Source organism: Esox lucius, chromosome 24 (assembly GCF_011004845.1).
Source record: "Esox lucius isolate fEsoLuc1 chromosome 24, fEsoLuc1.pri, whole genome shotgun sequence".
Lineage (NCBI taxonomy): Eukaryota > Metazoa > Chordata > Actinopteri > Esociformes > Esocidae > Esox > Esox lucius.
Window position 1 is genome coordinate 9,765,218 of NC_047592.1, and position 16,243 is coordinate 9,781,460.

The window sequence follows — 16,243 nt, forward strand, 5'->3', positions numbered from 1 at the left end:
TTTCTATTACAGTATCATTCCTATATGTGATGCAGTGCCATCTGAGGGCCCGAAGATCACAGGCATCCAGTATGGTTTTCCGGCCTTGACCCTTACGCACAGAGATTGTTCCAGATTCTCTGAATCTTTGGATGATATTATGCACTGTAGATGATTATAACTTCAAACTCTTTGCAATTTTTCTCTGAGAAACTCCTTTCTGATATTGCTCCACTATTTTTCACTGCAGCATTGGGGGAATTGGTGATCATCTGCCCATCTTGACTTCTGAGAGACACTGCCACTCTGAGAGGCTCTTTTTATACCCATGTTGCCAATTGACATAATAAGTTGCAAATTGGTCCTCCAGTTGTTCCTTATCTGTACATTGTCCCAACTTTTTTGGAATCGGGTTTGTATACATATACAGCTCCAGAAAAAATTAAGAGACTACTGCACCTTTTTCTTTCCTTTCCCAAAAAGTCGAAAAGGATGATTTTGAATGAGGAACAGAAGAGTTAAAATTATGAGACCACCGCATATTGAATGCTTCTGTTCCTCACTCAAAACTTTCCTTTTAAACTTTTTTGGAAAGGAAAGAAAAACTTGCAGTGGTCTCTTAATTTTTTCACATTTCACATTATAGGTCACATTAAAAGTGAAAAGATTTCTGACATGATTTATCTTTGTCTCATTCTTTTACATCACTAAAACCTGGCATTTTAACAGGGGTGTGTAGACATTTTATATCCACTGTATATAAATGAAATGCTTTCTTATGGGCCTGTTGCCCCCCAGTAAAATAAAGCATAAAATGAAAGATATTATGTATTAACTTATTAAATATACACCCATCTCAATAACTGTAACACAAATAAGGGTGTGAATCACTAAATTCTCAATGCTTAATAGTCACATGGCCTTGGTGTAAAAGCTGTGCATGGTTCTGATGGTGACTTGAGGCACTGGTACCGAACGCCACATCTTCCATGCTGTAGTATAGAGGACAGTCCATGTCCAGGTTTGCTGAGGTCATTACATATTTTTAGGGTGTCCCATGACACTGCCTGATGTAGGGGTCTTGGATGACAGGGAGCCTGGCCCAATGATTATGCTGTGTGACTGCATAGACAATTTTAGTTTGTGGACCCTTTCCAGATTCCTAAGAATTAGGTCCATGTTGCAGCTCAAGTCACGCTTCGAAGTAGAAAGGAGACATTTTTCAGGGGTTGGTTATATCCTATGCTTTGTTTGAGAGGATCTAGATGAAACAACTCCGAACAACTGGTGAATGATCGCTCTACAGATCACCTTACAGCTTACTCTCATTATGAATAGATCATGTCACAATTTCCCCATGGTACATGCTGGTATTGATCCTCTTAAATGGGACCATAGAGTCTTTGTTACATGGGAAAGATTTCCATGGTCCTCAAATGGTTTTCACTTGATTGTATAACCACAAAGTGAGATTACAGGTCAGTGACAAGAGGGTTTATCAATCGTCTAAAAGTGAAAATTATTAATTAGTCATAAATCTTTGAGCACATGTGTGGTCACGTGATCAAACATTATTTTAGGTGCATGGTGATTTCACAAGTTCTGAATTCATCTTCAATCAATGGAAGAGGAGCACAATTATCTGTCAAGATACAACACCACCCTCTGCTGTCTGTTCTTTGAACAGCGCCCATTTTTTTCTTTGAACAGCACACTTCATTTATTTAATAAACAAAATACAATACAAACAGGCGGAAACAACACAGTGCAATATAAAGATTTCAAAACAATCCAGTAGACAAAATAGTATTATTTGAACAGCGTTCTCTTTGAAGCGTTCTTTTCTGTGAAGCGCTTATTCATGTCGTCATCGATGTGCGACAAAATCATTTTGAATAAAAGTCCCCGGAAACATTGTTTGTAAACAGACGTTTGCGTTTTATCATGCTAACTTGGTATACACATTTATCTTATATCTAAATGATGCCGAAACTCTCTGAGTTAAAGTTTACAGAAAAATCTAGTACTCTCCCCGGAGGATTTTGGTCCGCCATTGACGTTTGGATAAAGAAACCACATGTTGTCAACAAACGTATTTGTGGAGTCAAGGAGACAGAGGGCAGGAATGTGGGATTTGAGGAACTTGGAAACATTCTGCTAGCACATGGAAGTGATATTTCAGAGTCAAATGATGTTTTTTCTTTCTTGAATGGTGGTGTTGAACTTAAACTTGACAAGGAGAGACTCTGGTCTATGTGTATGAGAACGTTTATTCCTAAAATAAACTGTTATGGCACAAGTGTACACAAAGAAATCATACTCAAAGGTAAGAATGTATGACATTCAGTCTTAATGAGCAGCTTATCACTGAGTTCTGGTCAACTTACAAATTAGTGTAATTTATAAAATGACATGTGTGTTCCTTTCTAATCATTACTTTTTTCAGACTACGACTCTCAAAGAGTAAGCTTCTTACCAGTCGAAGAGTCAGCAGAAGGGACAGCATCTCTACGGAAGGACAACATTTATCAAATGCACCTTCTGGCTGGGATCAACGATGAATGGTGAGCAGCTCTATGTCTCAGCGTCAGCAGTAACTTCTCCCATCCTTACGTCGAGCCAGGAATGCCTGGGCACACTGAACAGCCTGTATTCACATCTGCAGGACAGTGGAGATGCACATTCTGCGGGCCGACGACTGGTACAGCGACGGGGTGGCCTATCCCAAGTTGGCCTGGCTGAGTGGCGAGTTGCTGCCCAAACTGGCACGCTGGGCTGCGGACAGTAAGACCAGCGAGTTCAGGAGCACCCTGTCCCTGCTCCCTATAGAGAAGTACAGTCAAATGTATCAGCAGCTCAAGGACAAGTACAAGGATATGGTCAAGGTAAAGGGATTCTGTAGACTTCTGTTGGTTTCAGGTATCGTTCATTTGCCGCGGGGGGCTGTGATTCAGTTGAAATGGTTGTTTTAAAAATATGTGTGTTTTTACAGTTTTGGTAGTGCTTTGCGTGGGATTTAAATTACGGTCAGACCTGAAACTTGTCTTCTATATGTAGGTCTGGCCTGAAGTGACAGATCCAGAGAAGTTTGTCTTTGAAGATGTTGCCATCGCTACCTATCTTTTGGTAAGGTAGTAAAGTTAGTAAAGTACAATTGGATTAAATGCTAATATGTCTCGTCTAACCAAAGTTAACACCCCTATCATTGCACAGGTTCTGTGGGGCGAGGAACGTGCCGAGAAGGGTCTGATGGTCAAACAGTCCTTTGTGGATCTAGGTTGTGGAAATGGTCTCCTGGTTCACATACTAAGCAACGAAGGGGTATATATGATTCTCACTACACTTTCTTTACCAGGACACCGTGCCATAATGGAACCTGATATGGTACTGAATAGTAACACCTGTACTGTGCTGAAAACACAATGAAAAGTGACCACGGAGGCAGAGCCCCTTTGCTAATGTCCTCTGGACACTTAATCAATGACACGGAGCAGCTGGCCCCTCTGGGCGTGGCTTTAGGCTGCCTCACAAATACACCTGCATTGCCTTTGTAGAGAACTAGGACGAATCCGGCGCTATGGACGTTCGGTGTGCGTGCTGAATCCATTTCACCAGCTGAGAGTGTAACCGTTAGAACCTCGTCTCTCGTGTCTGTTTGGCCACTGAGAGTAGTGAATACATTTTATTTGAACATACTTGTTGTCTGCTACACGATGTCTGCGGATTTTGTCCTTATAAAAGGGTTAGTCTGAGGTAAATATCCACAGGGGATTGTTGGGCTATTTACTCAACCTTGGGATGAACAGATGGATGTTGGACAGTGTTACTTAAGCAAACCCCTGCGGTAGGTGGGACATGTGAGCTCAGTAGTGGTTGTCGGACAGAGAAGGTGTTCACCTCCAGCCTGTATGTGCTGGCGCAAACTTCCTGGTTGAGTTAGCAGTGTGTTATTAAGAATCAGAAGCGCTTGGTGAGATGTGCATCAGAGGACACTCGATCTTAGACTCTCCCACACGTGCATTCAGATTATGGCAGGGATTATTTCCTATGTCCTATAGATATTTCATTGGGAGTCCCAGTCACCTATATTTGCAATAATGCAGAACCCTCAGACACATGAGTATTGTAACACGCAGCCAAAACTCAATGCAATTCAGTTGGGTCTTTATTGTATCCTTGAGTGAACAAACAAGTTCTGTGATCCTTTTCTAAAATTCACAAACAATATTTTGGAGGCTACCTACTTCCTGATGCACTTGCCTACCTAAATTGGTAAAATAAAGTCTGCATTCCAAAATAAAGACCAAAAGGATAATGAGGAGCATTGTTTTATTTTGGAAATCCAAAAAAAATAAACAAGAGATCGGATGGCTGAGGTTGACCTTGATTCATGTGAAATGGGGTGCCATTTAATCTGGGCTAGTTCCATGGGCGTATTCCAGTCAACCTGTGAAGTGGTTCAGCGTCCAAATTAGAACCGCACACAAAGGATGGGTGGAGAGGATGTTACCATACCTGATGTAGGTGATTAAAGACCGACCGTTACGCCTGCTTGTGTTTCAGCACCCTGGAAAGGGCATCGATGTGAGGAGAAGGAAGATCTGGGATATGTATGGCCCCGAAACAATCCTGGAGGTGAGGAAGCGCTATATTAAACCCTCCAAGATAATGTTTAAAACATTCTTATTTTCTCCTAATGAACCAACGCTAATGCACATTTGAGATTTATTTGTGAATGACTTCGCCAGATTCGTTCAGACCATTTCAGAATAATTAATCAGTGGAAATCTTGTCGAATGAAACGTCAGTGTCACACAGCCTAAGTCTAAACCCCCATAGACACACCGTGGTTTATAACTAAGATTCATAATAGTGCTAATTAGGGTTCATAATAGTGCTAATTAGGGTTCATAATAGTGCTAATTAGGGTTCATAATAGTGCTAATTAGGGTTCATAACCGTGCTAACTAAGGTTCATATCAGTGCTAATTAGGGTTCATAACAGCGCTAATTTGAGCTCATAATAGTGTTAATTAGGGTTCATAACAGTGCTAATTTGAGTTCATAATAGTGTTAATTAGGGTTCATAACGCAAATTTGAGTTCATAATAGTGTTAATTAAGGTTCATAATAGTGCTAATTAGAGTTCATAATAGTGCTAACTAAGGTTCATAATAGTGCTAATTAGAGTTCATAATAGTGCTAACTAGGGTTCATAATCGTGCTAATTACAGTTCATAATAGTGCTAACTAAGCTTCATGATACCGTCACCCTCCTAGTAACTCCAGTGTTTCATCTGAAGACAGGCTGCTGAATGTTCCCTGCCACATATCCATTATTCACTTGGTTAAGCCCTGGACAGAAGTGGCCTGGCAAACTAGTTTTTCCCCACAGGGTTCCGCTGTACTTGGCTAAATGCCGGGGTTCTGTCAGGATCCATAGCTGTTTTTTTTCTCTCTTTCTTTTGTCCTTGTCCTCGGTGATGGGATGTGATGAGTGAATAGGCCAGAGAACATGGACTCCTATAAGGACTGCTTGTTTTGTCCTTTTTTTTTTTAGAGAGATTGTCCTATTTAATACTTTTCCTTAGTTCTGTGGTTTAGTGTAAAATCACTGATTTTCTTATTTCTATTGTAGTGTTGTTTAAAAGTGCAACAGCAGTTATTTCACTAGGCCCATGCACACCAGTGTTGCTTTTAAATGTATTTCTGTAAATTTGCAAACTCATCCGAGGTGTAAATTAGCCCACCCAGACACCAGATGAGCTGTGATAATGATCACATTAAGCAGATGTTATCCACATTCCGTATTAAAAGTTGCCAACACTTTTGGGATATATAGGGCCTGGAAGATGTCGCAGTCCATTTTTGATTCAAAAATGAATTATTCAAAATCTAAATTACTGTTGGTGACAATGTCTCAGATCTAACGAAACCTCTTGTGCTTGTGGGTGGGCTTGGGGGGGGGGGGGGGGGGGGGGGTTGGTTCTATAACAGGAAACTGCAATCACTCCCAGTGATGGCTTCTTATTCCCGAGGACAGACTGGCTGATTGGAAACCACTCCGACGAGCTCACACCCTGGATCCCCGTCATAGCAGCCAGGCAAGTCATCAACACACACAATTTGGCTTAACCGCCTCAAGATGCAGCTGATCTCTTGAATTTGCAATAATGTTATTTTTAATGGGTGGTGGGGGAGTGGGGGAGTCGTAATGGTGGTGTGGTGATCTGGGAAGTGCTGCGTTTGATGCAGTGGCCACTTGGTGGCGCTGTTGGGCTTGGCACTTGAAGTAGATCTCCAGCTGCTACAGCGCTTTGTGGTGCTTCGTAAGCTTCATATTGTTCTCATCTCCTCACATTTTTAACTCCCAACTTTGAGTCTGATTTATCTCACCATTCTGGTGCCTGCTACCTTTTTATTTATTTTTTTACCTGGGGTTCCTCTTTTAAAAAAAGTTCTTCAGACTCACCCAGAGAAAGTGTATGGATAAGAAAAAAACAAACATATTTCTGTAATATTTACATGGGTTTGATGTGTAATTTTTGTCAACTCCACTTTAGGTCTTCCTTTTCCTGCCGGTACTTTGTTCTGCCCTGCTGCTTCTTTGACTTCTATGGGAAGTATCAGCGGAGACAGTGTAGGAAATCCCAGTATAAGGAATACATTGACTTCATCTCTGAGGTCAGCACAGCCTGTGGGTTCAACACAGAGGAGGATTGCCTGAGAATCCCCTCCACAAAGAGGGTATTCTAAAACTAAGGCACTTCAACACAAAGCACATACACCCATGCTAGCATAAGCCGTACTAACATGCTAGCATAAGCCAGACTCACATGCTAGCATACAAGCCATTACACATATCATCTTTAAATTGAACCCATTCCTCTACAGGTGTGTCTGGTGGGAAAGTCAAGGAGCTACCAGCTGCCGGATGAACTGCAGGCGGAGGAGTGGCGAGCCAAGTATATACAGAGTCGTCAGACCTGCTCCGGGGCTACAGTTCAAGGGTCAAATGCCAAGGGAGAACCAGAGTGCCACCTCTACCACTTAGAGACTGCCCGATCCCATGGGAACGACTGGGGAGCAGGATTCCAGCCCAGAGGACGGATCGAGACTGTCCGGAACTGCGCCGGCCTCCCCCGGGATTTCATAGATGATATAGTCCTACGAGTTGCGAACACTTTGCTGGGGTTGACAGAGGACGAAGGCGCCTGGAACACAGGAGGTAAGTGAATGGCACGTAATAACTGTCGTCACGATGAAGTCTCCCGCTTCTAAACACAATAACATCCCTGAGCCGCAGCTGAGGTCACGTTAGGTTTAGGGATAAGGGGGAAAAAAGGACCTGATCATAGATTCACTTCTCTAATGGAGTGCGCAGGGTTTGTGTACTCTGTGTTACATGGAAGCCAGCGGAGGGTGGGCTTCACACCCCCAAGCACCCACCCCTATCTCTTCCTGCAGCCTATCTTCCTGTTAACCCTCCCTGTCACTCTCTCTCTCAGCACCTATAGAAAGGACCCCCGGTGGCACAGCATGACCCCACTCTGAACCCTTTTAGTATTTAATCCTCCGCCAGTTAAATCCTATATCCCACCCCCGACCACACACACACACATACACACACACACACACACACACACACTCACTGTCACACACCGCCCCCATCTTTACTTTACCAAACCCCTCCGGATTATCCCTTCCCTTCATCACACACACACACTCACACACCCACACACACACCTGCAGTACGATGGATGAGATAAGGAGATGAAGTCTACTCTGATTAAAACAGAAGAACCTCTGTCAGGGCTAGAATTAAAGAGGGGACAGAGGGGTAGAGTTGGGAGGGGCTTAAGCGGGAGAGAGGAAGAGCGGAAAAGGAGAGAAACCGTGAGCCTGTTACTCAGAGTGGATGAATAATGCACTGTGATCTATCTTTTATGCATGACTCTGTGTTTGTGTGGAGCTTTTTCTACCGGTTACTGTATGTCGCTGCTGAAAGGAGGGAGGGTGAGCGCGGGCCACGCGGCTGGCTGTCGGGTTTTAACTGGGTCTAATCTCAATAGATATGCCAATCAACAGACGAGCTTAACAGTTGCCTCATGCAATTTTGAAAGGAACACAAGAACCATGAATTGCAGTCATTTTCACAATGTGATATTTCCGTGCTGTATTTCCACACTGTGCAATTTCGCTCTTCTATTTGATAAACCTGCTTGACTGTGTGCTTGGATTTAAAGTTTTGGGCCTACATTTTCACCGGCATTCTGGTGTTATTCTATTGCTGGTTTTAGATGGCATTTCTGCTTTGTATCCATCACCTTAACATACATACTACTAAAAACAAAGCGATGAGTCCTCAAAACGTTCAGATGAACCGTTTTCTTTTATTCACTCAACACATTTTAACATGCAATCTGCCTCGTGTTAGCTTAGCATCTAATTAGGTGGCATCAATGCGATCTTGCTCTGTGATCCTATAAGCCCACACCAGTACACCATGAACCCCACTGTTTCAGCTTCATGAATGATGGGTCTGGGAGGTCCACACTGATTAAAGATATCCCATTCATCTCTATTAGCAGTGTGTGGTATGGTCTCTAGGTTGTAGCTCAAAATGTTGAATTGATGTTGAACAATGAGGAATGTGCTGGCGCGGTTTATGGCCAATATACCATGGCTAAGGGCTGTTCGTACTGCATGAAACAGAGCAGAGTGCCTGGATACAGACGTTAGCCGTGGTACATTGGACACAAATCACAATTGCCAAATGTGTCTTATTGCTATTGTAACACACTAATAAGCAAAGTAAAAATAATTGGTTTTGTCACAGCTGTTGTGTACTGCCTCACATGCCACGGCTTTTAGCCAATCGGCGACACCCGTTTTGAAATAAGGCTCTACGCCCCCTGGTGTCTCTGCACTAGACTGGTGTCTGCTGTTCACACCTACCCTGGCATACCACCTCTAGCTACTGTGCCAGGCTGCAAACAAAAGACATGCCTGTCTTGAATTGTTACACAATGTTTTACAGACCTGTAACAAAGATCTGTCTAGCCTCTGCTCAACATATTTGTTATACAAAATTGCCTGAACCATTAAAAATATATAATCTTATTGCACTGTAATTTGTGAGCACAAAGGTAATAATGACTTTGCCTCAGCAGGTCTGAATAGGGAATGTGGGATTTCCTGGAAACTGCCAGTGCAACTGAAATGATGTGAAACAACAGAAAAACAATAGCCAAGAACATGGGGGAATGCTGGCTCTCCTGTATACCCAAGAAAGATGAGATTGTCATGTATACAAACCAAAGGTCAACACAGATTTAATTATCTATGGAGAAGAGAAAGCAAACCCAGAAATACCTTAATCTTCATGAAACTTTACTTAAAGGTTGGCTAGCTGCTCTGTTGCAAACTCAACTAGGAATTCAGATGTCTGCTTACAGATATTGTGAAAACACAATAATATTTTGGCCTTTGATGACTTGCCTCCCTAAGGGGGGTAGGTTCATTTTAATATGTCCCTCTTGTAACTGCTTGGTACCTGACATGACCAAACCAGTCTGAAAATGGTGATGGACTGTTGATTGGAGGTGACAGATCACAATGTCTCAGGAATAGCTTCTGGGTAACTGTGGTGGCGAAATGCACTCTGTTATTGTGACAACATGTTGAAGTGTGTTTTATTAGACTTCACAGCTCTATCTGACCCTTGAGACAAACGGTCTGGTAGAAGTTATTTTCTGAGGTTCTACTTTGGCACAACCCCTTCTTTGGTCTGCACCCAGATAGCACAAATTTCCCGTTGGGGTTCAGCGTTTTCGACCAGGGCCTCATCCAGGACCTTGTTCTGGCTTTTGTCTGCATTTTGACTAGATGGATTTTCATGCAGTTTTATCCAAACCATTGTCCTTTGCAGGAGAGACTCTCAACAGATTTGACATTTGTATCTAAAGGCATGCTCTGAAATATTAATGTGTATATTGATAATATTGATAATGTTATTACCTTTATAATCAGACATCCTTAAAGGGTAGGTAGCGAGAGTATTTACTCACCAAAGTATCAATGCAGTGTGGTCAGTCGCAGGGTAACTGGTATTCCCAATTCATTGTCCTAGACCTTTGAATATAGTTTGTTTTGTGGTTTTGAAAAAGGTATTGACCGAATGTATTTATTTTTTTGACCATTTATTTTTTTGCTTATCTTTGATTAAACTCGATTTGCTATTGGAGATGTACATTTGCTAACTAATCAGCAGTACGTGGGGAAAACCATTGGCTAATTCATGCAGCGCTAATGTAAATGTTTTAGCGAGTGTGTCATCGTTCCCAGCAAACCACAACGTCTCATCCTTCACTGCTATCCTTAGTGTGTCACCCTTCACTGCTAACCTCGACTACGTGTCCATACTCAATCACCCGCATTTAGTTTCGGGGCAGCAGGGTAGCCAAGTGGTCAAGAGTGTCGGTGGGCCAGTAAACAAAGGTTCCCGTTTCCAACCCCAAACACACGAGGTGATGTGAAAACTCTGTCGTTCGGTCGCCGAGCGTGACGGTTAACCTTAATCTTTCTCAGGTCATTGCTTTTAATTACAGCGTGTTCTTAGCATGCTTACCTGGCAAAATAACGGGGTAAAAACATCACCTTCCCCTCCCACCTCATCATTGCTAATGGCTCTTCTTCTTTCTTTTCTTTTCTTTTCCAGGCAGTCTGCCTGTGAGAGGAGTGGCTGAGCTGTTACAACAGGAGACTCTGCAGGTTCTGAAAAAAGAGTGTGGAGGTCTACAGACCTTGCTAAAGAACAACCACCAGGTATTTAGAGGTGGGTACAGTACAAACTCAGCGTCCAGACTGCGGTTTGTATTCTGTGGATTCCCAGGTTTCCAGGAATCACAGTTCCTGGAATCAGGCAGGAACACGTGGGGTTATCCTCTCATGTAAATGTCTGGAAAACCTGTTTTGGAAATGTTACCTGGATTTTCCATCCCTAATCCGGGCCGTCGTCTTAAAAAGGCTTGAGTCCCAAATGACTCTAACCAGGCGTAGTTGATACTATATTGGCATCGGCACCAAACATCAGGTGAAAGTAGCACTGTAATTTCCATTTATCTTCTGTTGCTAGCATAATAATGAATGATGATGGCGATTTGTGATTAATTTAGCAGACCCTTATCCAAAGGAACTTACTATACACAATGTCTGTATAATTTGTGAACTCTATATAACTGGCTCTGGGCCTGCCTACAGACATATGGAAGCAATCCATGGCTTAATGGAATGCCACATTCCGATAAGAATGCTTTTAATAGTAGATGGAATCATCATCGCCCACAGCTTGAAGGAATGTCCATATAACTGGTCTGGACCTGTTGTGAACACCGTGCAATTCCAAAAGGTTTGCATATAAAGCCCGTTCACCCTCTGTATGTGCCTCTTCCAGTGGAAGGCGGCATGGTGCATATCCGGGACTGGCGGGTCCCGGCCCAGAGGCCCAGGGGGCTGCAGGGTTTCCGGGCCGATGCCAAGCGGAGGTCCGTACTTACCGTTGCCCTGAAGACCCGGTCCTGCTGGTTCCACGACCACCACCCCCATGGATGCCCACTGCAGGCAGACGAATGCGCCTTCGCCCACGGGTCCTCCGACCTCCGACCTTCCACCAGACCGCTCAAGAAAATGAAGAACTCTAATTGAGCGCTCAGTTTGGTGTGGATCTTAATTGCAATTTTTAATTCCTATTTGTATTGTTTTTTTATTTTTATTTGGAATTGATGCTGTGATGCGTAATTCATACTTGTGATTGTAATGTTACTTTGAGAGCAAAATCTGGTTATATTTGGCACCTTTTTGATTTTATTAGCAGGCCTTGCTATTTGGTTTGCACGTCACAAATATAGCACGTCACAGATACGCAGTACTGTCATGCTGCTGTTTTTACCACTGCCTTACCACTAATCTACAAACCGAGGTGCTTTTAGATCCAGAACAGGGATTGAATTAGGAAAGGGCATGTTGTAAAGTAGGACGTGAGTACTAAATTCCTGTCATGACCCTGAGTCAGCAGGCTCCACTGCGATGGTCACGGGGCAGGGAATGGCTGGTTCCAGGGGACTGTCAAACACACAAGTCGCTTTAGTACCTCTACTTGACTTTCTGAAAGCAGCTCAACACAGACTAGCGAACGTTCCTGAGTGACTAGCGAGCCGACTACTCTACTGCATTGGTCTCCTTCCATCCCCCCACTTGCTTCATGCACCTTGGATAAATCAATTTATCAAGACGACCTTGCCAGGCCTGCCCGAGACCGGCCCGCATCCTGGCATGTCCAGGAAGTGGCACACAATGCCCGAGCCTCCCTCCTCCCATCCTAGTGACCCGCCGACCCCATCCCCCATCACCACCCCCTTCCAAAGAGCAGTCATTATGACTCTTGTTTATGTCCACCCCGCATCGCGGTCTAGAGACCCTCCGACAGGCACCACAGAGATTAATTTCGCTCTCTTGACCGAGTCTATCCCCCAGCAGTGTGTACACAAACAAATCATACAAGGCAGGCTTAAAAGAATGCATCACCACGCCAACCACATCAATAGCATAGAGACGGGGGAGGTGTGTGTGGTGTGTGTGTGTGTGTGTGTGTGTGTGTCATGTCTGGCTAGCCAGCTTTGAGGAAGTCCAGAGACCCTGTTGCAGCATCTCAGACGAAAGAGAACGGTAGAATAACAAAAGGGTGAAAAAGAGAGAAGAAAATGTGCAGGGACCAGAATGTAGGTCAGGCAGAAGTGGCCATCTTCTCTGGAAGTAAGAGAGCAAAGCACTTTCACCTTCTCTCATGTGTTATTCATTGTGTCGCCACAGGTCTGAATGCAATGTTTTCTGCTAAGTTTTGGACACGCAAAAATGTGTCTTGTTCGTAGCGGGATAAACTGTCAAACTGCATCAACATCCAGAACATTTCTACAACTCCTATTCGGTTGGTAGCAAGCAGCCAAGTTAAGCTTTAGTTCTGGTTTATGAAAATGCTCTTGTCTGCAGTGTCTTTTAAAAGGTTCCAAGTGGTTCATAAATAATGCGTTTTTTAAAGCAAATCTAGCTGAAAGTTGAAAGCGTACCCAACTGCCTACATGGACTGATAACCAACCCCTAACCCCCACACGGTTTACAGTATTGTGTTGGTGTTGTGCGTGTGTGCGTCCATGTGTGAAGGAGGAAGTCTTAAGTCTCTCCAGCTGGAAAAAAACGGCGCTCACTTCTGGCTTGGCTGGTCCGGTGGCTTGTGGAAGGCATGCGGTCAGTCTGAGGCCATTTGCACCCAGCGCTTCACTAAGCAGTAAAAATCACGCTCCGACTGACTGAGATATATGACTGTTGTTGTGGAGAAAGTTTTTATAGCCGGGGATTTGGCTTGCAAGGGGGCATGTGTGAAGCAATTGTTGCTCACACAAACAGACCTTGAGAAAATGCCATCATATCAGCCAACTGTTGCTCAACTAACTTGGTCTTTTAATGTCTTGTTGTGGTCTTAGTAACAAAGCACAGATCGTTACAAAATAACTTTGAGGGACTGTCATTGTTCCACGTAAATATTAGTTGTTAAATACATGTTTCCTTTATCAAAGTCTTATCATGTAAAAAAGCTTAGCGAACCCTTTGAATAGTCACACCTTATGCACCTGCAGGGAAATGTTTAATGTTTTTCTAACCCTTATTTTACCAAGTGTGACCGAACATATCCTCATTTTCAACAACAACCTGAGGAATTGGGTTTAACTGGAATTGGATTTAAATGCCATTAGGTTTAACTGGCATTGTTCAAGGACAGACTAATAAGACTTTTCCCCTTTTTCAACTCAGGGGATTCGATTTAGCAACCTTTTGGTGCTGGTCACATGATAAGCTGGCATAGCCCCCTTGTGTGACTTATGAGGCAAACAGCTTATAATGTAACTCCACAGTGGACATCCAGAGTCAGTTCCAAACCGACATGATGATAATTCAAAATTAAAATGAGTCAATAATTAATTAGGTAGAGGAGTGGAATAAAGATGATTATTTTCTGGTACAGACTCACAGAAGATGCAGGTCGGGAGAAGTTCAAACATGAATCAGAAACCTTTACAAAATGACTGTTTAGAAATATTTAAAACCATGTGAGACCAAGTAAAGGGTTTGCAGGGTCTGGTAGACCTCAACAAAAGGAGGAGGAAAAGAAACATTTCAAAAAGTGTTGTAGCATGGGCTGATGTTTTTGCTTTATAGATACATTTTTACCCCTTAAACATAAAACGGACAAGTTCATCAGCATTGTGTGTAAAGGTGACTGAGTCTAAAGGTTTATGACCATAGAAAGGAAGTCACAGATCTAATTTCGCCAACATTTTGTAACCCTCTCTTTTAGACTTTAAGAGTGTAACACAAGATGTTCTGCAACAAGATAGCCTTTGCGGTTTGTTTTCCTGAGCCAATCAAGGACAATGAATCTAAACAGCCAATTGTATTGCAGACTAAGTGTCTCAGTGTACAGCTCAGTCAATATGAGACCCTCTGGGGAAAAGTCTGAGTAACTCAATCCATCCTGGTGTCTGTGTTCATAACCACTGTATCTGGTTAGCCACTTGGACCCTGGAAACACATCTGATCAGAAACATCTATGGACAACATCCCACAGCTAAGAGCTGCCTTTATGCATGAGTCCCTGGACACGGTGTAAAGCCGTGGTATAGTTGCAATACGCCAAAAACCCACCTGAGATCCCTTATTGCTATTAAATAAACGTTAACCAATGTAGTTTGAACATAAAAAGTGATGTCGTCCACGTTGTATAAGGTTTCACATAGCACCGCTATCAGCCAATTAGCATTTAGGATTATACGTTGGGGCGAGAAACTGGACACGTAACAATAGACCAAATAAGGAAGCAAAGACATAAGACAAATAAATAAAATGGTTATTTTCGACATGAACCGCCGAAATGTGGGACGACAAGGTGTGAAACAAAGACCTACTGTACGTTGTGGCTATTTTTAAACAGGCACTCCTTCCACAACAGGGACAATTACAAGGATATATAATAACGGGGTCTTTTATGCCGCTCCATGATTTCAGACTCACTTCTTTTTTTTTCTTCAGCCTGACTGAAAGAACTACCTGCCACTTTCCACGTTCACCCCCCCCCCCCCCCCCCCAACTCCCCCCGCAACCCCCCAGCACCTACGTTCCTCCACACGGCGCTGACACAGTGAGATAAGAGCACGGGGAGAGTTGCCAGGTCCCCGTCCCGTCCCCACACAATGCCATTGTGTGAGCTGTCCACTACCCCCGTATGCTTTCCCCTCCCCGTATACCTGATGAGCTGCCCCTGGTGAGCGAGGGATTACCGCCTCTGTAGAGGGAGACAGATGCTGAGTGACAATCCTCCATTCAGGCCTGGCCTGGCCTTTTTTTTTTTTTTTTTGTGTGTCATCATGGAATTGTGTCCCCAGGCTTGATGTATTCTAATGTAGTATTAATGCAAAAGAACGCCTGAAACTAGACCCGCCACAACGAGGTCCCGAACCAGCAGGAGTACAAATAAACTGTACTTCTCAACCAAACCCAGTCAATGTGCAGGAGGATATGAGGCGGAGTGTCCCTCTTTCTTTACTTCTCCTGAACATCAGAATTTGGGCCCGGTAGGGGACCGCATGGCGGGTGGGCTCGGCGCTAGGTACTGAGCTAGGTACAGAATGTTAGTATATAAACTGTCACCTGTGACTGCATCATACCCCATTAGCACATCATGTTGAAAAGATGTTGAAAAGACGTGCTTTGAATGATTTTGCCCAGTGGGATGTTTGTGGTACAGTGGGCTGGACAACATATTTCTGTGTGCTCATGTTTGACATTTCACTTCTTACTTTTAGAGATTAGTTTGAGTAATTACACCAGAAGGTTAGCCTGGATATCTGCCTGTTTCCCCTATCATGCCAACTGAAATATAACTCTAATATATATTATCAGTTTGATAAAAAATAAAAAGTTTACATGCTTTCCAGGAGAAACATTTTGTTTAAAATCAAACTCGCTCATATGAACTGAACTGAAATCAGGCTACCTAAATTGAAAATCGTCAGTCCTATTACAGCAAATGTGTTTTTTCTTTTTTTTTTTTAAGCCTGTTTGATTCTGAGTTCAAGCGTATCCTAGTGGACACACTTTCTGCTGTTGCCATCTCATATGATTAGTGTTCACATGGCCAACCACTCTGACTGAT

The 16,243-nt window shown here is 43.2% G+C and overlaps 1 protein-coding gene across 1 annotated transcript; it reads left to right on the forward strand.

Moving 5' to 3' along the window:
- Positions 1-1,874: 1,874 nt before the first annotated feature.
- trmt44 (tRNA methyltransferase 44 homolog) lies at positions 1,875-11,908 on the forward strand. Its single transcript, XM_010887861.4, has 11 exons — positions 1,875-2,305; positions 2,426-2,543; positions 2,645-2,864; positions 3,037-3,105; positions 3,193-3,300; positions 4,543-4,614; positions 5,977-6,083; positions 6,543-6,726; positions 6,874-7,207; positions 10,700-10,816; positions 11,435-11,908. Exons 1-11 carry the CDS (start codon positions 1,960-1,962, stop codon positions 11,683-11,685), a joined length of 1,926 nt encoding a protein of 641 aa, XP_010886163.2. The 5' UTR covers positions 1,875-1,959; the 3' UTR covers positions 11,686-11,908.
- The last annotated feature ends 4,335 nt before the right edge of the window (positions 11,909-16,243 follow it).